The 26,219-nt window shown below is 38.4% G+C and overlaps 1 protein-coding gene across 1 annotated transcript in view; it reads right to left on the minus strand.

Annotated features, from left to right (window-relative positions):
- The window catches only part of LOC126291440 (uncharacterized), a 137,550-nt gene that overhangs the window by 91,523 nt on the left and 19,808 nt on the right, over positions 1 to 26,219 (minus strand). Inside the window, exons 5-8 of the mRNA XM_049984954.1 lie at positions 11,959 to 12,158; positions 11,732 to 11,850; positions 4,676 to 4,799; positions 1,023 to 1,153 (exon numbers count right to left, since the gene is read on the minus strand). Coding sequence (XP_049840911.1) covers positions 1,023 to 1,153; positions 4,676 to 4,799; positions 11,732 to 11,850; positions 11,959 to 12,158 — 574 coding nt within the window. The remainder of the gene's footprint in view (positions 1 to 1,022; positions 1,154 to 4,675; positions 4,800 to 11,731; positions 11,851 to 11,958; positions 12,159 to 26,219) is intronic.

Here is a 26,219-nt window from a genome sequence, read left to right on the forward strand (position 1 = left end):
CTACAGTACTGCACTCTGCCTTCAGTCATCATTTTGAAGCATAAGTCTTCAGTTTCTTTTAGGTTCTTCTTCCAGTCTGACATACATTATATCCCTACAATACATCGAGCAGCTATTTTCCCAGTATTTCTCCTGTGTATATTCTGTTTTGTGCTTCCAACTTTAAAATACAGCAATAAAAGAACAATATCTATACAGCTTCTTAAACTTTGTAAGGAACAGATCCACACTGACCGTAGTGATCTCTACGCTACCTGTGGTGCGAACATAACAACTGTACATACACAACCCTCCTTTAAGTTTGGAAACACCATGCTGTGTATTAGAATGGAGCAAGGCAAGATCTATATGACTTATTGGTTAGAACACAGAATAGGACACTGACCACTCTAACTTAAAGCTGCAATGGCTATTTTTCTTTATGCTTACATTGCCTGTTGCCCTCTTCTTGTTAAAATCTCCCATTTGTGACCACACATACTGTAATTCACTCTACCACAATTCATACTCATTCTTTCCTTGCTATGCAGTTAGACTGATATCTTATATCTGCAGATTACAGTCCTGATATTTTTAATTTGTCTCTAAAAATAAATGATATTTTCACTCATCTCCTAAGAGTGATAATAAGCTTTTTTTCTGATTCTTCTTTACATCTATCACCATAGTTCAGTAGTAATTAATGTCCTTTTCATAATTTTCTATTGGCTACATGTTACGAGTCACTTTGGGCAATGGTCGAAACAATTCTCTCTTGTACACAATTTTTTTTGTTTTTTGAGCTTTCATGTACCATAGTTCACACTGCACAAAAGAGCCCCAGATCATTTCGAAAAATACTGTCATAACTATAATGTACTCAGTAATTTCTTACCCACTCACTGGAAATCTTAGAATACATTTAAAATAGATGACCCTCAAGGAAATTGTGCACAAATTTATTTATAAAAATATACACACAAAAGTGGAAAAACTGTCTCTGAAACTGAAGTATGGACAATATCATGTTCTTTCGTACTTACAGATATAAGGTGTGCAGCATTCTGATGGGTTGCTTTGCATATGTGGCAAGTCAGAGTGGATACTTGATTGTGCTGCCACTGTAAGTGCAACTGAAAATCTTTTGGGTTGTAGAATTTTTTGTTACAAGATCCTGAAACACAAAAAATTATAAATTTAGTCATTTTTGCACAATCCATGAAATGTGGCTCAGTGATAAGGTGCTGAACTCACATCTGGTAACAAGGTGATTGACATCAAAATCAGGTGATGCAGATTTAAGCTTTCCATGATTTGCCCCATTCTTCCGCAATTTGAGTTTCTACTCCATCTCTAATGATACCATTATCAGTGGTGCACAAAACCCGATCTATCTTTCTTCCTTCCTCCCTCCCTTCCTTTTTACATAAGTACTACAACATGTGTGTTTTGTGAGATGTAGGGGCTGTTAACATACACTATACACTAACTATAAATTGGAATCTCGATGTTGGCTGTGACTCACAAGTACATGAACAACACAAACATTGCTGAGGAGCTGTGCTAGCTCATGAGCATGCAATGGCCCTAGAATGCACGACAACTGCCCAGAGTAAGGTTTGAGGTGTACATAACTGGATGTAAGGTTGACCTGAAGACCTGTGCAATCCACCTTCAACATGGTAGTTGCATCTAATTTGAATGCCTATCATTAAAATAAAAGGCAACCCTCACGACGTCAACCACATAAAATAATATATTGTTTTCTGGCATGGTTCTTTGTCAACTATAGTGCAAATCAACAAAGGTAGAAAGGAAGAAGTGCCTTTCAAGACTTATTAAAAAGGAAGCATCAAGGTAATTTGCCATAAGAGATGAAATGTGGTCAAAATATTATTGACAAAAAGAGTATATTTACTTTCCTTTCCTTGCATCTCGGATTCTTTTATTGATATCTGTTCACATAAAAAACAGAAGTATGCGATTGTAGGTCCGCCTTGACGCAAGACACTTTTGCTTTTATTTATTTTAGTTTCTTTCCAAAACTAGTTTCAGTGAAAATATCATCATTATCAGTGGGATTTTTTCTTTATTCTAAAACATGGAAAAGGAACATAGTTATAAACATTACAAAACATTATTACATGTGCACTATTTGGTTCCAAATATTACATTCTGAGAAAGGTTTCGCAAGACCTTATTTAAGTCATAGCATCGTTTTTATGTCTTGTTATCATTATTTCCAGCAATTTTCTCAGTTTCTGTTGCCAGTTCCTCAGCTTACGCCATGTCAACTTATAGAAAGAACAAATTTCATATTTCAGCTGTTAATTTAGCATTCTGTGATGTTGTGACACATTGTTTACATTGATTTTGATGTAATTAGAAATGATGTTACTAGATGAGTAGATTTTGTACCACTTGCCAGTGTTTTCTTAAATTTGTTGAAGTGGAACACAATCATTTGTTTTGATGTTTTTGATAGTTGTTGTCAGGTATTCCCAGTAAAGCTCTTCAGCAAAGTTAAGAAACAACAGCGAAACTACACCAAGCAAACATGAACATGAAGTACCACAAAATCTACTCATCCAATAACATCATTACTAATTACACTAAAATTAATGTCAACAACACATCATCTGCAGCACAGCATGCTAAACTAACAGCTCAAAGTGCCTGACTGAAATATGAAATCTGCTCCCTATATAAGTTCACTTTTTGGTGTTTGCTGATAACAACCACACTCAAAGAGTTACAGATAAGATGTTATAAGCTAAAGAAACTGCAACAAAAACAGAGAAAATATGCCAGAAAAAACAGCAACAAACATAAAAACCACACTGTGACTTAGGGTAAATAAGGAATGGTAAAACCTTTCACAGAATACAATATTTGGAACCAAACAGTACACATGTAATTTTGTTTCATAATGTTTATAGCTATGCTATTTTTGAATGTTTTAGAATAAAGAAGGAAAAAAAAACACTAATGACAATGGTACTGTCACTGAAACTAGTTTGAGAAATAAAATAAATAAATACAAAAGTGTTATATATCAGTGCGGACTCACAATTTTGCACTGTTGTACATTTACTTGTTTACTTTTATTATATACCAAGAATTCGTATCTTGTTGCAACTCTGTGACTAACTTTCTGGACATGCCCATACAGCCATACAAACATAAGGACAACACAACACCCAGTCCCTGAGCACGGAATCTCTGACCCAGCCAGGAATCAAACCCAGGCCCCATCAGTTAGCAACCCTCTCACTGACCATGCATCTACTCAAGTGGACAATGAAGAACATTCTTAGTGCAGAAATGTTTGGTCAGGCAGATCTCGGGTGTCAGCTAGCAAACTTTGTGCTGCCTGTTTGTCAGGAGTGTCTGAATTCTGACTCTCCCATCCCCATACATATACTACATTATGGGATTCTTTGCTGATAATATTGACTTACTCAGAAGGAAGTGCAACATTCACTCAGTAAACAAATCAGAAAAATGTTTTGCACTTTGATAACACTTCCATATGCATTGTACAGGTGTGCACTATTCACCCAGGTTAATTTTCAACAAAGTTAGAGTAAAACTGAAAAAATTGAGTGATAAACCCCAAGTTTTCAACTCTTAAGTTTCCTTACAGCACAGTCCCATTCTTTGCAGAAGTTCTTCACAGTAGTTGAGAACTTTTTTCTGTAATGTGTTATTTATTTGTATACTCTCTCATTTTTTGTGTTTCATTAATTGTTTAGCTCTTTTATTTATAAATTTTCTAATCTTCATTCTATGAACTCCTCATTTGATAACCAAAGAGCTTCAGTTTGTATGGACCCCCAGAACCTTGTAAATAACAGGCTCAAAAAAGGAGGTTTGCTACACAGAAAAAAAACTTAACTACTACTCTCTATCTTCAATATTCACTGTCAACAGTGTCTTCTGAAACTTAATTTTTACTCACATTTTTAAAAAGCAGTCAAGTATTACATTTTTTGGTAAAATTACAATTCTATTTGGAAGTATTTAAAATGCTTGTATGCAACCATGTTGTCATAATTTATTGTCTACTTCTGCTGTCATTTTTAGATATATCCTTATTTCAATAGGAGAACTATTTCTTGTGATTAAATCATCTTCATAATATCTCGTCATAACTTTATTAAAAGAACGCAGCATTTTTGCAATTAAGCAGTAATTCATTTCTTTCTTGTGAGCTGACATATACATTATAGTTTGCACATCACAATAATTCATGAATTACTCCGATGGAAATGGAAACTTATCCCCACAATGTATGACGACATTTTTGTGGACTTCAACACTACTATTTCTTTCCTGTACAAAAAACTGATCTTAATATATCTCTATACAATCTTTACAGAATTTTCCTTAGGTTTAGCAGTCTTTCAATGCACAACCTATCTTTATTATTACAATAAATGGCACACATTTTATAATGATAAACATAGGAAGCATTTCACTTTCTGTTTATGTCAACAACTTCTTTTACCTATATTGCCTGTACAAGTTTTCTGTGCAAACTGGAAAAATTGTTTCTGCCCTCTGCCCCTAATACATATTTATTTCATAACAAAATTTGTTCCCAATCTGTCCCATTGAATTTTCTTCTCTGAAAGCCACATGCACAAATGCCTGAAAGTTTAACATTATTGGTCCATGTAAAATGAGAACATACCTTGATCACAAATATACGGTTGTACAACAGATGCGAGAGGCTCAAGTTCACTTTCTGCTGGAGGACTGACTTTTACATCAGTACACAGCAGAACCTTCGCTAACTTATTGATGTGTTTTGTGTTCTGAAAGAAAATATTCCGCTTATTATAGTTACATTAATGCTAAAAATTATACAGGTACTAGACAAAATGTAGCAACTATTCCAACAACGAAAAAGTTACTCAACAAAAGTATCATTCTTGCAGGGACGCTGTGCTAAATGTATTATATGTACATATAAACTAAATATGTAACAGTATGAAAAATTAACATGACAAAAAAGTAGATGGTGACTGAGTGGCAACAGGCAGCCTTTTCAGATGAATCATGTTTTGTGCTCCATTGGACAGATGGTCATGCAACAATTGTTGTAAGTGTCCATGCCACAGGAAGGAGCATTATGATCTGGGGAATATTTTGTGGCGTTCTCTAGATGATCTCATCATTCTTGATGGCACAATGGATCATTGCAAGTATGTATCTATCCTAAGGCAACATGTCCACGCCTACACACAGTTTGTTTTTTTCTCAGCACAATGGCACCTACCCCAGACGACATTGCAACATGCCACACTTCTCACACCAGGATGGGTTTACCTTAATCCTTTGACCACCGAACTGTTGTTGTTGTTGTGGTCTTCAGTCGTGAGACTGGTTTGATGCAGCTTTCCATGCTACTCTATCCTGTGCAGGCTTCTTCGTCTCCCAGTACCTACTGCAGATTTCTGAATCTGCTTAGTGTATTCATCTCTTGGTCTCCCCCTGCGATTTTTAACCTCCACACTGCCCTCCAATGCTAATTATTCTGTAGCACTATATTTCGAAAGCTTCTATTCTCTTCTTGTCTAAACTATTTATCGTCCACATTTCACTTCCATGCATGGCTACACTCCATACAAATACTTTCAGAAACGACTTCCTGACATTTAAATCTATACTCAATGTTAACAAATTTTTCTTCTTCAGAAACGCTTTCCTTGCCGTTGCCAGTCTACGTTTTATATCCTCTCTACTTCAACCATCATCAGATATTTTGCTCCCAAAATAGCAAAACTCCTTTACTACTTTGAGTGTCTCATTTCCTAATCTAAGTCCCTCAGTAGCACCTGACTTAATTCGACTACATTCCATTACCCTCGTTTTGCTTTTGTTGACGTTCATCGTATATCCTACTTTCAAGACACTGTCCACTCCATTCAGCTGCTCTTCCAAGTCCTTTGCTGTCTCTGACAGAATTACAATGTCATCGGCGAACCTCAAAGTTTTTACTTCTTCTCCATGGATTTTAATACCTGCTCCGAATTTTTCTTTTGTTTCCTTTATTGCTTGCTCAATATCCAGATTGAATAACAGTGACGATAGGCTACAACCCTGTCTCACTCCCTTCCCAACCACTGCTTCCCTTTCATACCCCTCGACTCTTATAACTGCCATCTGCTTTCTGTACAAATTGTAAATAGCCTTTCGCTCCCTGTAGTTTACCCCTGCCACCTTCAGAATTTGAAAGAGGGTATTCCAATCAACATTGTCAAAAGCTTTCTCTAAGTCTACAAATGCTAGAAACATAGGTTTGCCTTTCCTTAATCTTTCTTCTAAGATAAGTCATAGGGTCAGTATTGCCTCACGTGTTCCAACATTTCTACGGAACGCAAACTGATCTTCCCCGAGGTCGACTTCTATCAGTTTTTCCATTTGTCTGTAAAGAATTCACATTAGTATTTTAGAGCTGTGACATATTAAATTTATAGTTCGGTAATTTTCACATCTGTCAACACCTGCTTTCTTTGGGATTGGAATTATTATATTCTTCTTGAAGTCTGAGGGTATTTTGCCTGTCTCATACATCTTGCTCACCAGATGATAGAGTTTTGTCAGGACTGGCTCTCCCAAGGCTGTCAGTAGTTCTAATGGAATGTTGTCTACTCCGGGGGCCTTGTTTTGACTCAGGTCTTCCAGTGTTCTGTCAAACTCTTCACGCAGTATCATATCTCCCATTTCATCTTCATGTACATCCTTTTCCATTTCCATAATATTGTCCTCAAGGACATCACCCTTGTATAGATCCCCTATATACTCCTTCCACCTTTCTGCTTTCCCTTCTTTGCTTAGAACTGGGTTTCCATCAAAGCTCTTGATATTCATGCAAGTGGTTCTCCTTTCTCCAAAGGTCTCCTTAATTTTCCTGTAGGCAGTATCTATCTTACCCCTAGTGAGATAAGCCTCTACATCCTTAAATTTGTCCTCTAGCCATCCCTGCTTAGCCATTTTGCACCTCCTGTCGACATCATGTTTGAGATGTTTGTATTCCTGTTTGCCTGCTTCATTTGCTGCATTGTTATATTTTCTCCTTTCATCAATTAAATTCAGTATTTCTTCTGTTACCCAAGGGTTTCTACTAGCCCTCGTTTTTGTACCTTTTTGACCCTCCGCTGCCTTCACTATTTCATCCCTCAAAGCTACCCATTCTTCTTCTACTGTATTTCTTTCCCCCACTACTGTCAATTGTTGCCTTAAGCTTTGCCTGAAACTCTGTACAACCTCTGGTTCTTTCAATTTATCCAGGTCCCATCTCCTTAAATTCCCACCTTTTTGCAGTTTCTTCAGTTTTAATCTACAGTTCATAACCAATAGATTGTGGTCAGATTTTTCCCGAGGGCATACAGCTTTACTGTATGATTAAATGATGATGGCATCCTCTCGGGTAAAGTATTCTGGAGGTAAAATTGTACCCCATTTGGATCTCCAGGCGGGGAGTACTCAAGAGGACGTCATTATCAGGAGAAAGTATACTGGCGTTCTACGGTTCAGAGTGTGGAATGTCAGATCCCCTAATTGGGCATGTAGGTTAGAAAATTTAAAAAGGGAAATGGATAGGTTAAAGTTAGATATAGTGGGAATTAGTGAAGTTCGGTTGCAGGAGGAACAAGACTTTTGGTCAGGTAAATACAGGGTTATAAACACAAAATCAAATAGGGGTAATGCAGGAGTAGGTTTAATAATGAATAGGAAAATAGGAATGCGGGTAAGCTACTACAAACAGCATAGTGAATGCGTTACTCTGGCCAAGATAGATACGAAGCCCACACATACTACTGTAGTACATGTTTATAGGCCAACTAGCTCTGCAGATGATGAAGAAATTGATGAAATGTATGATGAGATAAAAGAAATTATTCAGATAGTGAAGGGAGACAAAAATTTAATAGCCATAGCGTAAGTAGGCTGTTTAGGTTTTTTTATTGGTCACACCGCCGCCACGTGGCGCTCTGTATGAAAATCACTGGCTGTGCCGTGTGCAGTCTGTGGCTGGTTTGCATTGTTGTCTGCCATTGTAGTGTTGGGCAGCGGCAGCTGGATGCTAACAGCGCGTACCGTTGCGCAGTTGGAGGTGAGCCGCCAGCAGTGGTGGATGTGGGGAGAGAGATGGCGGAGTTTTGAAATTTGTAAGAATGGACGTCACGAACTGCTATATATATTATGACTATTAAGGTAAATACATTGTTTGTTCTCTATTAAAATCTTTCATTTGCTAACTGTGCCTATCAGTAGTTAGTGACTACCGTAGTTTGAATCTTTTATTTAGCTGGCAGTACTGGCGCTAACTGTATTGCAGTAGTTCGAGTAACGAAGATTTTTGGTGAGGTAAGTGATTTGTAAAAGGTATAGGTTAATGTTAGACAGGGCCATTATTTTGTAGGGATTATTGAAAGTCAGATTGCGTTGCGCTAAAAATATTGTGGGGCAGTTTAAGCACAGTTATGTATAATTGTTCCAAGGGGTCGTTTCAGTAGGTGACTGGAATTCGAGAGTAGGGAAAGGGAAAGAAGGAAACATAGTAGGTGAATATGGATCGGGGCTAAGAAATGAAAGAGGAAGCCAACTGGTAGAATTTTGCCACCAAACTACTTAAACTCAATCAAGAGACTGTGATATCACCTCGATCAGGCTATTTCTGCCATGGACTCTCAACCAAGAATCCTAGTAAAGATGGCTATGGCACTGGAGTTGATAAAGCTTCACATACCTTTGGTACCTTTCAGAACCTCACTGACTCACTTCCAGCATGTGTGTGCAGCAAAAGGTGATTATGCAGGTGTTTAACAGGTAGTCACCTTACTATGTCCAGACTATCTCACATTTCACAACAATAAAAACAACAGAAAATGCCACACACTGCTTATGGCAGTCTCTAGTGTGCATTTTTTCATATGAGTCTAAAAGAAGTCACTGGGTTGAAACACTGACCCCGTAACACCATGTGTTCCTCGGTACTTTGATCTCTAGATACAACTGTCTTCCCCTAACAGTCTGATGGAGTATGGCAAACACTTCCCCTAAATTCTTCCCTATTAGATCCAGCTTACATTTGCAACACAGTGCCATTTTCTTGTATCTGTAAGTCTGTGATTGTTGTGGTGCTGAGCTAATTGCCATATATATTGATATATTGCAGACTTCCAATAAGTATAAATTTCAGTACCTATTTACTGATTTCTTGTCAACAGTTACAAATCTTCAACAAGAATTAAGAGATACTGTATCAAGTGTCATTTAATGGGGTGTGAAGTTAAAGTGTTTGTCAAACACAACAATGAAAGTAATTAAAACACTTAAGGGAGAAAAGGGTACTGATGATCGTTACTTGAACCACAGACACCACCCTGCTACAAATCTGACTGTAGAGATTAATTTGCACGTAGAGAGTAAAGTGTCAACACTAACAGTGCAATAAGAGCTACAAGGTCAGTAATGTCAAACATATTCTAATCCAGAACAATAGAGAAAGAGGTCCCAATGGTAGGTAGAACATACAAGGGTTGGTTGAAAAGTAATGCCTCCATCTTTGTAACTCTTCAACAGTTCGCAGCATTAGTATGCAGCATGTACTGGCTTGTTTTGTAGCATATTTTTCACAGCTCCAGTTGGAGGGGAGCCTTAGCACTGAATGGTTGTGTTGTTACAGTGTAAAGTATGGAACCTTGTGCAGACACTCAGTCAATGTGATTGAAGCAACGTGCAACCATTCAATTCTTGACAGCAGAAGGTGTCACCCCAAAGGAGATTCATCAGAGAATGAAAGCAATTTATGCTGATTGTGTTGATGTGAATACTGTGCATCGTTGGGCGTGTGGTTTTAAAGATGTTGAGGTGGAAACATCTGACCTGTGTGACAAACAAAGAGTTGGACATCCTGTGACATCAACCACTGAGTTTCACAAGCAAAATGTTGCCAGATTGATTCAGGGTGATTGTCTATCACTCAGAGAGAAATTGCAAGCACAATCGGCATTTCACAAAAATGTATGGGTCACATTATTGCTTTGCTCAGCTATCAAAAAATCTGTTCATGATCGGTGCTACAGATGCTGACTCCTGAAATAAAAGTGCACAGACCTGAAATTTGTCAAAAACTCCTCTTGCGTTATGACAATGAAGGTGATGCCTTTCTCCATCCAATTGTGACAGGAGACGAAACATAGGTACACCATTACGATGCAGAGACGAAATATCAGTCTGTGGAATATCGACACAAAGACTCACTCCATGAAAAGAAATTCAAGGCACAGCCCTCATCTGGAAAAATCATGGCCACAGTGTTATGGGACGCAGATGATGTTATCCATGCTGATTTCCTAGATCGTTGAACAACAATAAATATAGAGTGTTACATCACAACGCTGCGAACTCTGGAATGATGGCTACCAAGGGTCTGAAAGGAAAAGGGAAATGTTTTCCTGCAGCATGACAATGCCAAACCACACACTTCACGTGCCACCACAGCAGAACTTCAGAGACTGAATCTCACCACAGTACGGCATCCTCCATATAGTCCAGATTTAGCACTGTCTCACTTCCGTCTGTTCCCGATAATGAAAGATGATTTGTGGGGGCATCATTATGCTTCTGATGAAGACGTTGAGAGAACTGTGAGACTGTGGTTGCAGAAACAGATTGTCGACTTCTTCCGTGATGGCTTCAGAAAACTTGTTTATCGCTGGCAGAAATATATCCAACTGGCTGGTGATTATGTGGAAAAGTGAATATTGGTAATTAAAGATCACATTCTGCAGATTATTTCTGTGTTTGATTTATTAAAATATTCCTCCAAAACCCAATTAACAAAGGTGGATTCATTACTTTTCATTCAACCCTCGTACATAAAATATTGATTGTTGACTTACTAAGGCATGTAATGTGGTGTGAAAAATCTAGTTTTACACTGCATCCCTGAGCAAGATGCTTACATACAGTGAATACAAAAATAAGTGTACAATGCACACTGCCTTTGTTAAGATATAAAAACTGGCAGTGATTCTGTACTAGTATGTCACCATGGTATGTCACCAAACACAGAGTAGGCAATACATTTGTTCAATAGTGTAAACATTGTTCCCAACACGAGGAATCTTCGGATGGCTGTAAATGTTCAATACTGTCTTCTGAAGCACAATCAAACTTGAATATCATCAAGCAGCTTTGTTCTATAGTTGAAACAGAACTAGGGACCCATTATTCTTGTTAGATATGTCTAAAAACTAAAAGAATTTCTATGCAGAGAATGTTATAATATTCCATTACTTGCTATTCACAATTTCCACACATGAACTCGCAGGTGGTTTCAGAGTCGTTTGCACCGTATTAGACAGGCATTTATTATGCGCTTGATCCACTAAAAGATGTTTATAAAGAAATGCTCTAAAAACTAAATTTTCATTTATGAATAAAAATATGAAACCCATTAACTTGAAAGAAAAAAGGCTTTTGCTTGGGAGAGAAACATGGGAATATTTTTATCTAAATTAATTTGAAGTAAGTCACCTTTGTCTGTAAATATGAAAGACAACCAGTGTCAAGAAAAGAGGAAATAATGGTGACATTCCTGAAAGAAGGAGAAGGAAGACGAGGGCAAGATTGCATCACAGTTTTGTCGCAATAGCTGCGTACAGATGAAGATAAGTCCTATACACGACACATAAATTCACAAGTCAGAATAACTACATTAATCTTAACTTACCTGGTGCATCACCAAGTAAATGCATGCCACTCCTCGAAAGAAACAATAAGGACACTGAAACTGACAATGTCCATGTTTCTTCGTGATGTGCTGTACAAGATCAAATGGTGTGCCATCACCTTGAAAACGGCAGTAAGAGCAGTGATTCCAGTCAGAATATTTTTTATTGAAATGCTCATTCTGTAAGTGATTTAGGAAACTGCAATCATTGTTTACAGTCCAGTAACAGTTGTTGTCCATACATTTATACAGATTGAGGAGACTTCCTACTTCCAGCATAAGCTGAAGTACTGTACTGTTTTTGTGAGATGGTAGCCATTCATTGTTAGGACTGGGTTTGTCATCATCTGACGAGTTGCTTTTTCCAGCTTGTAAATTTGAAGAATGGTTTTCAGTAATGATATTTGGAACATGTACTGCTGATTGCCTGCAAAGAAACAAATGTAAAACTAACATTGTCGCTAAATGTGAGAGAGGGACGGAAAAGCTTGTGGGAAGTGGTGTGTGTGTGTGTGTGTGTGTGTGTGTGTGTGTGTGTGTGAGAGAGAGAGAGAGAGAGAGAGAGAGAGAGAGAGAGAGAGAGAGAGAGGAGTGACCGGGAGGGGGAGAGAGAGAGAGAGAGGGAGTGACCGGGAGGGGGAGAGAGAGAGAGAGAGAGAGAGAGAGAGAGAGAGAGAGAGAGAGAGAGAGAGAGAGAGAGAGAGAGATAAGGTACCAAATAAATGACTGATCAATTCTTCAGTGTATTGGTTTATGTTACACTGCACAGCAAATAGCCAACTTATTTCACTCCTTTTGGTAACACAGCAAAACAAAAGACACTTATCAGAAGGATAATTTCAAATCACTATCAGACAAAACTGTAAAGCAAAAAGATTATAATGTTTGATGTAAGAGAAATTCAAGCTTGAGCTGCAAAAGAGCATTAAAATAAAGTGACAAGTGAAAATTTGTGCTGGACCGAGACTTGAACCCAGATTTCCTGCTATATGAGAGCAGTGACCTCAACTGCTTCTCTCAGTTTGTTGCACAATACACATAAAGTATCCACTGTCCATTATCTTCACTGCTCACAGCTCCAGGCGATGTCTGTAAGAGTTTCAACATAAAACATAACTCGCTGAAGGTATCATTGTTTGCTATGGAGTGCATACAGGGAGGTCAGAAATAGTCCAAAATTTGCATATGCAACAGACCGATTGTTAACTTCAGTACTAATTAACTTGGAAACAGCGCAGTATATCAATTTTTTTTTTCATATCGAACAATATCAAACACAGGATGGAATGTAAAACTACTACAAAAGGGAAAGTTGCCATTCACCATATAATGGAGATGCTATAGCCTCACAGGCTACAGTTGCCATATACTGCAGTCATGTGTGTGTGAAAAGCATTTGCATGATTGAACATATGTGTGTGTGTGTGTGTGTGTGTGTGTCTGTCATCTATTTTTGACGAAGGCCTTATGGGTCGAAAGCTTTATTTGGAACAGTCTTTTTGTTGTGCCTATCTGCGACTCAGAATTTTTATCTTAACAATTATTTACCAGCACAACCTACCCTGCATCACCCTTACAGGCTTTTCATATTGTTTCTAAGCACCATGTGTGTGTCTTTTCTTTTGGTCTCATCCTGAAGAACAGAAACCACGTGTAGATTATAATACTGATATTTTGGGATATTAGTCCTAACTTTGTGAAGTCAAGTAAAAATAAAGTGCCATATGAAAATAAAAAGTTAAAGGCCAAAAGCAGTGAATATAAAAGCAAAGTTGCCCTAGTAATTTGTAGTTACTCATTACCAACTGTTTCCACTTCCAAGTATGAGTTTAATTACTGACATATCATCATCTGCCAATTCATAATTTTAGAAATGTAGCTTTGTAGCTTTGCAGCTTCTGCAGCAGCAACAGTTGTGTCATTTGTTACCTAGTTATCACTGTCTTACCATAATCTTTCCTTACTCTCTATTTCTTGATGTACTACCTTCTTTCACATCGTTATAAAGCTGTATGTAGTGTAAAATAATAGGGACTGTGCATATGTGCAAATGTAAGGAAAATAAACTCCCATTGAAAATCAGCTACAAGCTGCTCTGACCAAAATGCCAGATTTCAGGCTACTGCATCAGGACTGCAGTAACACTGAGGCACTTGTGGTGAAGTCTGGCATCTCTGGTGTGCCTAGCACTGCATGGAGCTCATAATATCATTGTGCCTTCCAGTACAAATGCCTTGGCCAATTTGTCCTCATGTGAGAGCCAATGTCAGACAATGTCAGGTTCATTAATATCTAGACCAGTGTACAATATGTGATCAAAAGCATCCGGAAAACTGGCTGAAAATGACTTACAAGTTCGTGGCGCCCTCGATTGCTAATGCTGAAATTCAGTATGGCGATGAACCACCCTTAGCCTTGATGACAGCTTCCACTCTAGCAGGCATACACTCGACCAGGTGCTGGAAGGTTTCTTGGGGAATGGCAGCCCATTCTTCAATGAGCGCTGCACTGACTATAGGTATCAATGTCAGTCGGTGAGGCCTAGCACGAAGTCATCATTTCAAAACACCCCAACGATGTTCCGTAGGATTCAGGTCAGGACTCTGTGCAGGCCAGTCCATTACAGGGATGTTATTGTCATGTAACCACTCCTCCACAGGCCGTACATTATGAACAGGTGCTCGATCGTGTTGAAAGATGTAATCGCCATCCCTGAATTGTTCTTCAACAGTAGGTAGCACGAAGGTGCTTAAAACATCAATGTAGGCCTGTGCTATGATAGCGCCATGCAAAACAACAAGGAGTGCAAGCCTCCTCCATCAAAACATGAACACACCATTACACCAGCATCTCCGAGTTTTACTGTTGTAATTACACACACGCTGGCAGGTGACATTCACTGGGAATTCGCCATACCCACACTCTGCCATCGGATCGCCATATTGTGTACCATGATTCATCACTTCACTCTCCAGTTGTCCAATGTTTATGCTCCTTACATGAAGTGAGGTGTCGTTTGGCATTTAGCAGTGTGATGTGTGGGTTATGAGCAGCCACTTGAGCATGAAATCCAAGTTTTTTCACATCCTGCCTAACTGACATAGTACTTGCAATGGATTCTTAAGCAGTTTGGAATTCCTGTGTGATGGTCTGGATAGATGTATGTAAAACCTCTTCAACTGTCGGCAGTCTCTGTCAGTCAACAAGGGTCAGCTTGTATGCTTTTGTGCTGTACGTGTCCCTTCCCATTTCCACTTCACTATCCCATCAGAAACAGTGGACCTAGGAATGTCTAGGAGTGTGGAAATCTTGCATACAGATGTATGACACAAGTGACACCCAATCATCTGACCACATTCTAAGTCCGTCTGAGGTCGCTGATATGGAATACCTGGCAGTATGTGGAAGCACAATGCACCTAAAATGAAAAACACATGTTTTCGGGGTGTCCAGATACTTTTGATCGCATAGTGTAAAACAGCTATTTAACAGCAAAAATTCAATATTTTATTAATTTGAGATAATTAGTTATATGACTATTGACATTTGGTTCACTAGCCCATTACTCTTGTCAAGTCAAACTCACTTAAGTTCATTAAATGCTGGCTAAGACTATTAAATTGCAGTTCATTAAAGCCTGTTGTATAAATCTGCTCGATGTGCTACAATTAACTGAAAAAGAAAGAAATTAAAGAAATAGATCTTCTTTGATAGCAGTTTGTGTTTGCAGGACATGCTGCTTGGTATTTTGTAGAGCTGGCAATATTAACAAGGTAGTCGCCATAGAATTCTGTATGCTCCACACCACTGCAGCAGAACAATTCAGACAGATTGGAGAGTACCATGCAATGTAGCACTCTTTATGGAGTAGTAAGCACTTAATAGAAGGGCTTAAATGGAGAAAATTCTTCTATATATAAAGCTGCAGTAATTATTTCAGTAGGTTTTGTAGAAGAAAAGTATTTTATCTTGTTAAATATCTTGGATTTACTGTCAGAAACCATCTGTTAGCTATGTGGAAACACCATAGCCCAAACCATAACAAAAATAAAATCATTCTTCTTGTTACATACAATGAGATCGGAGATAACCTAGCATCCCAAAGTAATGCAGCACTCGTAAGAGTTTATATATTGTTATCGCTGCTTGCAGCTAACTTACAGCCGAAAAAAACATTATTTACAACTGTTGCACAAAAGACACTGCAAATTACATTTAAATAAATTGTCTCTCAGGTTCTCATCCTGTATTAATACTATTTCGTGTCAATAAGATGTAACTTATGACAAATTAATAAACACACATCGCATTGTTGTATTTTATCATTAGAAGTAGATGGGCTTAATAGCCACACAGCTGTCCCTTTATGTCTCAATTACACATACAACATGCTGCTCATAGCTGAGAGTACATCTGAACCAGCATGGAACACATCATCTATTGGGATTGGAGCTGACCTTCATGAAAAGTCCAGAAAAGACACACAGTGGATTTGTTGGACACTGAGAGCTCCAACATTAGGCATCTGTCGGAGCCCGTAAGGTAATATATGATTTAATAGGAAATAAGGTGTGAGTACACACATCTCACATGGCAGGAGGGGAACCTTGATGTAACTGGCTGCGACTCATAGCTCATACTGAAATGAATGGCTCCTGCCACATGAGGTCAAATATCTTCCACAGTTCCGGTAGATGCCTATCTTAATTTGTCAAGGCACCTAAAGCCTACTTAAAATTACTTGATAGGTGACGTCTGTCACTTGCCACTACAGTGTTGCTACATTGGTTGCACGCCAGCATTCAGTTATTATAGGTGACGAACGCATATGGCATATTACTTCACAATTGCTGTTAATGTGTAATGTGAAGCACTGTTAAAAATGGCTGCCACAATATATGACAGAAATACAAGGTGTTCTGTCAGCAGTTATTTTAAGTAACTGAATTGCAGCAGATGACCCATTTTATAGCCCTGAATTTAAAAGTGCGTCCTAATCACAGACTCTCGATGTGCAATGTATTCAAGAAACTGGTGGTCATAATCTGCAGCAGAACTACAATCATTATTGCTTTTTTCATCACAATGAAAGCTAACCTCCATGAACAAAGTCAACACAGAAAAACTAAGAGCAAACTGTAATTTCTTGCTATCACTGGTTACCTGGAATCGTCCTCACACTGCTACATCAGCTGCTATGTTACTAACCAATGAGCATTCCTGGCTGACACTTGGTTGCAGATTATAGGTGACACACACAGACTCCAAGTGATAAAAGAATGATAGGAAGAGAAATAAGAGCAAATAAAAAAGTCAATATGATCATGACATAGATAAGGCAAAGTATTATATATAAATAAATTACATTTAAAACAATTAAACAAACAAAAATAATAACAAAATTCTTTTGATTAGATTTAGAAATAAAAAGATGTCAGTGAATTTGATGAGATTCAGGCCAACAGCCTTCTATACAACAGCTCTATGTGCTAACCACTATGCTACAGCTGTAAACTGTGTTACGTTCTTATACTTACAATTCTAGTTACCCAGTCACAACTGTGAACTGAATCTTCAAAAATTCGGCATCATGCAAAATAGTGCAAAGCTTATCTAATGTAATTATAATAACTGCGTATATGACGCTGAATCGCATCTTATGCTGAAGGATCCACGGGTGTTTGGTTAGTGTTATGTAAGAAACATATTTTGTTAGCATCATTGTGTGTGTGTGTGTGTGTGTGTGTGTGTGTGTGTGTGTGTGTTGCGTTTGCTGTAGCTATCATATGTGATGAAATACAAAATAAAAAGGCCATACCTAGGATTTGGGATCCAAACACACCAAGAAAGAAAGCCAGACAAGGAATTGGAGGTGAAATGACCAGTTGTGGCAGTATGGGAACGGTGAACAATTTGGGTTTTATGCTGAGTGCTCTGATTGGAGGAAAAAAGCTGCAACACATGAAAGGTCAACTACCAAGTAATTTTAATCAGACATAGCATCACTCACAAGGTGGACACACAGTTTGTATTTCACAGCACTACTCCTGAACCAATCAGGTCCTATGTTTGGAGCAGGCTGGAGACCTTAAACCAGAGATACGGATGAGTCTGTGATGATCAAAGATGCAGATTTCTTAACCTATCAAAGGAAGAATTCCTGCGCATTTCTTAATATGTTAGGTGTGCAGAAGACACAGGAAGTGGCCACTTTAGAAAGAGTTCCTAGCTGTATTCCGAAATAGGAATAGATCAGGACATAAAATCTCACAAAAATGATATGTTATTATCATACTTTAAACAAATAACCCACATGAAAAGTGAAGAAACTCAATTCTGCAGTCTTCACCATAAGAATAACCTCCACTGTCATTAAAATTGAAATGTGGAAGTCTTACTTACTTTGACTATTATATTATAGGTATCATATTTTGGTGCAACTGAGCTAGTCATTTTATTAAAATTAAGTATCTCTAATTATCAACGCAGCCATTACAGTACATATACACTCTCATATGACAGAAATTCCATAATAAGATCCCAAAATTAGTAATACTTGTTAAAAGTAATAACGATCCTGTAGAACTAGGAATGGAAAGCTAGCTGAAACCAGAAGTGAATTGCAGCAAAATCTGAAATTATGACTGGAACTGAAATTTTAAGGATAGACACGACGTCAATTGTTACAGATGTGTTTACTGCCAGTGAATACACAGTTTCCAAATGGGGAAATAATTTGTGTTAAAGTAAGAGTGAAACGTGGTAACTGGGTAGCTTTATAGCTATAATAGCAGAACCCTTCAGGGAAAACTTTGAGATGACCATGTGTAAAATCCTGATAATGCTATGGTAATAGGGGAGATTTTATCTTACCAGGTACAGAGCAGAAGATTCGGGTAATCAGAACAGATGCCAGGCACACACAATTTGGTTGGTGTTTGCTATTACCCCGCACATAATACTTGATGCACATCACCGGTGCTTCACAGTTCGAATATTCCACCAACAGTGTCTGTACAGGCGAGCCACCAGAGGCTACCTGTGGTGGGTCACATGCCTTCTACAATTATACTCTGCAAGCCACCCAACGGTGTGTGGCGGAGGGCACTTTACTAGCCACTGACATTACCTCCCTTTGCTATTCCAGTCGCGTATGGTTCGCGGGAAGAACGACTGTCTGAAAGCCTCCGTGAGCGCTCAAACCTCTCTAATTTTGCATTCGTGATCTCCTCGGGAGGTATAAGTCGGGGGAAGCAATATATTCGATACCTCATCCAGATTTATTTAATTAATTTATTATTTATTAATTTCATGTTCCGTAGATCCAGTTAGTGAGTCAATCACAAGGATATGGAACGTGTCAAATTGTACAGGTTTCAATTTAAACTTACAATAAATACAAGGGCAATTCAATGCCAAATTGTACATAGTCTAAGTAAGACATACTATAAATACAGTAATATATACAATGTCAGCTAAATAACAACTATTTAACAGAAAAAAGTTTCAAATAAAGGTTACAAATAAGAGCACAAGGTTAAATTAGACATTAGGCCTACATGAGTAAATACAGGTACAGCCAATTTGTTGTTGCAAAAACTGTGATTATGCTCAAATGCTCAATAAAATCAATTGAACTAGTTCTAGACACATTAAGTTTAGTAATGATGTACACTTTCTTTCAAATATTCATCCACAGTATAAAAAGATCTCTCTGTCAGGTAATCTTTGAGAACTTGTTTAAATTTTGGCAGTTCTGTATGAACAAATTTGATATGTAGTGGGAAAGCATTGAACAGCTTAATGCTGGAGTAGTAAACTCCTTTTTGTACCAGAGTGAGACGTTTCATTTCGACATGTAGATTGTTTTTGTTTCTGGTGTTATAGCCATGGAATTTACTGTTGTCTTGGTAGATAGAATAATTTTTGCACACAAAGGTCAGCAAGGAAAAAATATACTGTGAGGCAGTTGTTAGGATACCTATCTTTCGAAACAAGTGCCTGCAAGTGTGCCTTTGATGGACCCCACACATTATTCTGATTGCTTTTTTTTGGACGGTGAAAACTTTTTTTGCAAGTGGTTGGTTCCCCCAGAACATAATAGCATATGATATCAATGAGTGGAAGTAGCCAAAGTAGGCAACCTTAATGGCGTCAACTTCAGCCACTGAAGAAATTACCCGTAATGCAAATGTTGCCGAGCTAAGTTTCTTACATAGATGTAGAATGTGAACTGACCAATTACATTTACTGTCTATATAAGCACCCAGGAATTTTGTATCTTCAACTTTCTGTATTGGTTGATCTCTACATTTTATGTTAATTTCATTGAGATTACTTTGTGATGTATGGAACCTCATATAATGAGTTTTATTTGCATTGAGTGAGAGACCATTTGAGGAGAACCAATTTAAGATGTCATTAAAGACAGTATTTGTAGTTTGTTCAAGATTGTCGTCTATCAAATCATCAATTAGAATTGTGGTATCATCAGCGAACAGGGTAAATTTGCTGTTTGTCTCAGAACAAAGAGGAAGATCATTGATGAAGATGAGGAACAGCAATGGGCCCAAAACAGAGCCTTGAGGCACCCCACATGTTATTGTGCCCCACTCAGACGAGGCAGGTTTTCCAGAAGAGCCATTTAGCATTACTGTCTGCTTCCGATCCTTCAGATACGATTGCAGTCACAAGCCAACAGTACCACCTAAACCATAGTATACTGCATTTTTCAAAAGAATTTGGTGGTTTACACAGTCAAAGGCTTTCGTAAGATCACAAAAATACCCACTGGAGACATTTTTTTGTTAATGGCTTCCAAAACTTGGTTGCTGAAAGAGAATATTGCCTGGTCGGTACAAAGACCAGCACGAAAACCAAACTGATTTTTGCTTAAGATACTGTGGAAGTTGAGATGATCCACAATCCTCCCGTGTATGAGTTTCTCAAGAATTTTCGAGAAGATAGTTAATAGGGATATTGGGCAATAGTTTGTTACATCGTTTTTATCACCTTTCTTAAAGAGAGGAATCACTACAGCCAATTTTAGTCTGTCAGGGACAATCCCTTCTTGTAGGGATGTATTGTATATGTTGCATAAGACGGGACTAACGAATTTATAACAGTGTTTTAGTATTGTACTAGAAATATTGTCCACACCAGCAGAATTTTTATTTTTTAATGATCTGATTACTCTTATGACTTCGCTTACAGTAACTGGAGGTAAAGATAACTGTGGGATTCTGTTGCTAATAGCTTTCTGTAGGAGGGACAATGATTCTTCCATAGAACCATTACAGCCTGTCTTCTCTGCTGCTCTCAAAAAGTGGTTATTAAATATTTCTGCAACCAACTCAGGTTTCTTTATGATACTGTCCCCTGTTATAATCTCTACCTGAGACATGTTCTCTGTTTTCCTGCCAGTTTCCCTCTTTATTACATTCCAAATAGTTTTAATTTTATTTTCTGAGCTTTCAATTTCTGATTTTATGCACATACTTTTAGATTTATTTATAACCTTCTTGAGAATGCTACAGTAAAGTTTGTAGTGTTGTCATTTCTTTGGATCATTACAAATCCTGAGAGAACTGTATAACATCCTCTTCGTTCTACACGATGTTATTATCCCTGTAGTGATGCAAGACTTCTTGGCATTGCCTGTATGACTATTTCTAACTATCTTTTGGGAAAGATGGACTCAAATAAAGACATAAATTCATTTAAAAATGAATTCTACTTTTTGTTTACATCTGTTTCCCTATATACTGGGCTCCAATCTATCTCTTTTAGGCTGTCATTGAATTTCATAAGGCCCTCTTCATTTATTATCCTAAAAGATTTCCAGGAATGCTCAGGACTGTTGCACACACTGATGTATTTGAGCCTAATTAATTGACCACCATGATTAGAAAGGCCAAGGACTGGATGTACAGTGATCTCATTGCATTTAGACTTATCTATAAATATATTATCTATCAGACTTTTACTGTTAACTGTAACCCTAGTTGGGAAATCTACAATTGCCATCAGATTATAAGACTCCATTAAATGTACTAAATCAGCTTTACTATTGCTCTCATTTAGGAAATCAACATTAAAGTCACCAGTAATTATTAAGTTCTTGGACTTTGAGTACAGTTTGGATAATAAAGAATCTAAGTGCTTAAGAAATACATTCAATTTCCCTGAGGGAGATCTATACAGTGCTAACACTATAACCGTGATGTCATTTACAGTAATCTCAACGCCATGTACCCTCTCGAAACATGGACAGCCAGCTACACTGCGATGCAGTGCCTCTCTTGCAGAGTTTGCTAAACATCTCCGTAACGCTATCATGATTACCAAATAACCCTGTGACGAAACACGCCGCTCTTCTTTGGATCTTCTCTATCTCCTCCGTCAACCCGATGTGGTACGGATCCCACACTGATGAGCAATACTCAAGTATAGGTTGAACGAGTGTTTTGTAAGCCACCTCCTTTGTTGGTGGACTACATTTTCTAAGGACTCTACCAATGAATCTCAACCTGGTACCTGCCTTACCAACAATTAATTTTATATGATCATTCCACTTCAAATTGTTCCGCATGCATACTCCCAGATGTTTTACAGACGTAACTGCTACCAGTGTTTGTTCCGCTATTATATAATCATACAATAAAGGATCCTTCTTTCTATGTATTTGCAATACATTACATTTGTCTATGTTAAGGGTCAGTTGGCACTCCCTGCACCAAGTGCCTATCCGCTACAGATCTTGCTGTATTTCGCCATAATTTCCTAATGCTGCAACTTCTCTGTATACTACAGCATCATCCACGAAAACCGCATGGAGCTTCCGACACTATCTACTAGGTCATTTATATATATTGTGAAAAGCAATGGTCCCATAACACTCCCCTGTGGCATGCCAGAGGTTACTTTTAACGTCTGTAGACGTCTCTCCATTGATAACAACATGCTGTGTTCTGTTTGCTAAAAACTCTTCAATCCAGCCACACAGCTGGTCTGATATTCCATAGGCTCTTACTTTGTTTATCAGGCGACAGTATGGAACTGTATCGAACGCCTTCCGGAAGTCAAGGAAAATAGCATCTACCTGGGAGCCTGTATCTAATATTTTCTGTGCCTTGTGCACATGGCAAAGCATCTGACATGCCATCTGCCAAAGATCTCCTCTTAACAAGCACAGTACTGCAGGATCGTGTTCTCATATTGTTTTTATAGTTATTGGTGGCAGCTGCTTGTATTACTACCTGGATTATTTCTATGTTTGTGTCTGCATTCCTTACTGCTGTTGGCTTGAATGCGGGAGAAGAATAAACTTTTGTTCATTGTGACTGTGCTGTTGTTCATGTCTTACAGAATGATGCCACTGACCATGATTGCAGTGTTCACTTCTGCGTGCTGTTTATTTGGTTTTTTTCTTCGGTTCTTCCATTCGTGGAGGCAGTGCTCCAATAGCTCCTCAAGTGGCAGCAGGCTCTTACAGATGCTATCACAAACTTGTCAACCACACTGACTATGCAGGCGTCCAGACCATCATTATACACGACGTCCTCTCCCCTTTACGACTGATGCAGCTGAAGACTGAGAGGCTTATGAGAAGTGGCTTAGCAACACTTTCTTACTTTTGGTGACACTGATGCAGACATGTCTAAGGTTTTGTTTCTTTCTTAGATTTCTCCTCAGATCTACCACCTGTTGTGCCAGTTAGCCACACTGCAGGAACCTATAGTGTTTTTGTTTGACAAAATGTATAAGTTGTTGTCACATTATCACCATAAATGCACACATTTCATTGCAGTGTGTGTAGAGTGCTGTCATTGTCATACACCACCACTAATCAAACTGGGCTCTGTCGCCTGAGCTCCACAATCTCAGTCGCTAGCGTCAATTTATAATTGATGCTCGTCATGATTCCTATGCTGATTCTATGGTCCTTCACACCGTCGTTTGGTTGGCTTCTGAGCAGGAGGTGTGTCAACAAGTACTACACTGTGGGACTGAAGTGTTAAACATTGCTCAAACGTTCGAGGTATCTTGTGCTGCTGGTGATTAGACATGGTGTGATGCAATGACCATGGTGGCTCCTGTTCATGATCGTTGGGCATCATCAAGTTCTCAGAGAACAATGTGGCAGCCATACAAATGAATGCAGTTCAGAAAAGTCACCCAAAACCCCAGGCAAAGAGAGACTTACAGGATGGGATGAGAAGACACAGTCTTCCCTTCTCATCCCGTAAAGAAAGTCTCCCCTGGCCAGGGGTTTTGGGTGACTTTTCTGAACTGTACCACTTTCCTTAAACCTCTCCAGTCCTTTTCCTTCACCTCTCTTCCTTCCCCTTCAACTTTTTTGCCAGCAGATGGAGCCACTGGCTTCACAAACATGTAAAAGTTAAACCCTTGTGTGTGTGTGTGTGTGTGTGTGTGTGTGTGTGTGTGTGTGTGTGTTCCCCTGTTGCCACTTGGTGGGTAGATTTTTTTATCTATTCATTTACATTATATGGTTTTGTTTTGAGTTCTTTGGAATTATATTTATATTCATTGTCCTCTTCTTCCTTATCATAATTGTTGCCTGATAAGTCTGTTATAGTCTCATTAGGGCGACAGTGGGGACGAGTGACGTACAGTTACGTGAATCACCTCCAATACAAACAGCTGTCTTCAGTGGTACAACATACGCAGAGGGTTGTGGAGTAGTTGAACTCATCACTGTCTCACTGGAATCAGTGTATACAATAAATTAAGTTCTATTTGTAAGACAGTTTTATACTAAAAGTCATCATCATCATCATCATCATCATCATGATCATCATCTTGGATAGTTTCCAGCCTCTGTCTGGGTCTGTTTGGAACACAAGACTCTCCATCATCTTCTGTCTTGCCTCCATCTCTCCGTCTTCACATTGATCCAGTCTTCTCCTTTCTTCTGGATGCATTCCTCCACTCCTCTCAGTCATATTAAGCGTGCGCACGAATAACGCTGTATGGCATTCTTCACATTTCATAGAATCACGTGGAATAATGCTGTATACGGCAGTCTGCATTGCCTGCTGCTATAATTGACATGTAAACCGTCCGAGGGCAGCACTAAACAGTGACGAGACGCGCACAGTTTTCGCGCCTCTGCACGAACAATGCTGTATGTCACAAGAATGGCGGAGTGCAGCAAGGTGACGCTTACCACAAGTGGTTTGAAATGTGCAAATAATGCACGGAAAAGGAAAATTAACATTGGTAGTTTGCAGGACGTTAAGAGGAAAAGGCTTCGTGATGCTGGACTGGAAATCACGAAAAGGAAAGGTAGTTCCTGCGAAACAGCCTCCAACATAGGTGAGTAGAATAATGCTGTATGGGTTTTGTAAAAAGATGTATGTCTTTAGAGAAGCATATGTGTCCTGTAAAGCGGCGATGTGCCCTGTCGAGTACATGGCTCTAATGACATGTTATGTGTATCTTCTGAAAACATTACAGTAAAACTATGTAACGTGAAGAAATTAACTACAGTTCTGTAGTTATCATTGGTGAAAAAATAGAATACTTAGTCCGGTAATGCTATATTATTAAAAGAGAATGTGAAATTTGATAATCTAGTTGAATATTAGGTAGTAATAGTGATTGTTTTCGTAATTCAGAATTATGTATGCAATGCAGAAGTGTGCTTAAAAGAATGTGCAAGGACATAAACATGGAAATGAAGTTACAGTTGTACGATGAATATCATGCCTTAACATATGATGAGCAGTCCATACACTTAATAAAATCCATGGAAATAGGCGTGCCAGACAGGTGCAAAAGAGGTAAGACAGACGATACTTCACGGAAACAAGCCACTTTCAAATACAAAGTTTACTCAAAAGAAGTGTGTCAAAAAACATTGCTTGACATATTCTCCATCACCCAGTGACGAATGCAGACTCTACAACGAAAGTAAAAGGTGGAATAACCATTCCTAAAGACGGTAGAGGAAAACATTGCAATAGGCCACATGCCATATTAAATGACGACAGGGCTCTTATTCGGCAACACACATCGAGTTTCCCAAAGCAGATGAGCCATTACAGCAGGAATAAATCCTAAAAAGAATGTCTGCACCCCGATCTCAACCTCTGTAGACTGTATCGGTTGTTTACCCAAAAGATTCCTGATAAGTCAATAAGCACGTCATACTATCAAAAAGTGTTTAAAACAGATTTTAATCTGCGGTTCGGAACACCTAGATCAGATACTTACGGACTGTGTGATTTGTTGTTTAACAAAATGATTGCAGCTTCAGATGAAATAGAACTGCACAAGATCGAAATTGAGATTCAGTTGCATCATTCAAGGGCAGACCAAGCATACAAAGCCCTAAAAAATGATATGAAAATAGCTAAGAGGAATAACAATATACATGTTATATGTGTTGACCTAAAACAGGTTTTACTTTGTCCTACATTGACTCATTCCACAGTATTATACCAGAGACAGCTGTCGTCATATA

The sequence above is a fragment of the Schistocerca gregaria genome, chromosome 9 (assembly GCF_023897955.1).
Source record: "Schistocerca gregaria isolate iqSchGreg1 chromosome 9, iqSchGreg1.2, whole genome shotgun sequence".
In the NCBI taxonomy this organism is placed as follows: domain Eukaryota; kingdom Metazoa; phylum Arthropoda; class Insecta; order Orthoptera; family Acrididae; genus Schistocerca; species Schistocerca gregaria.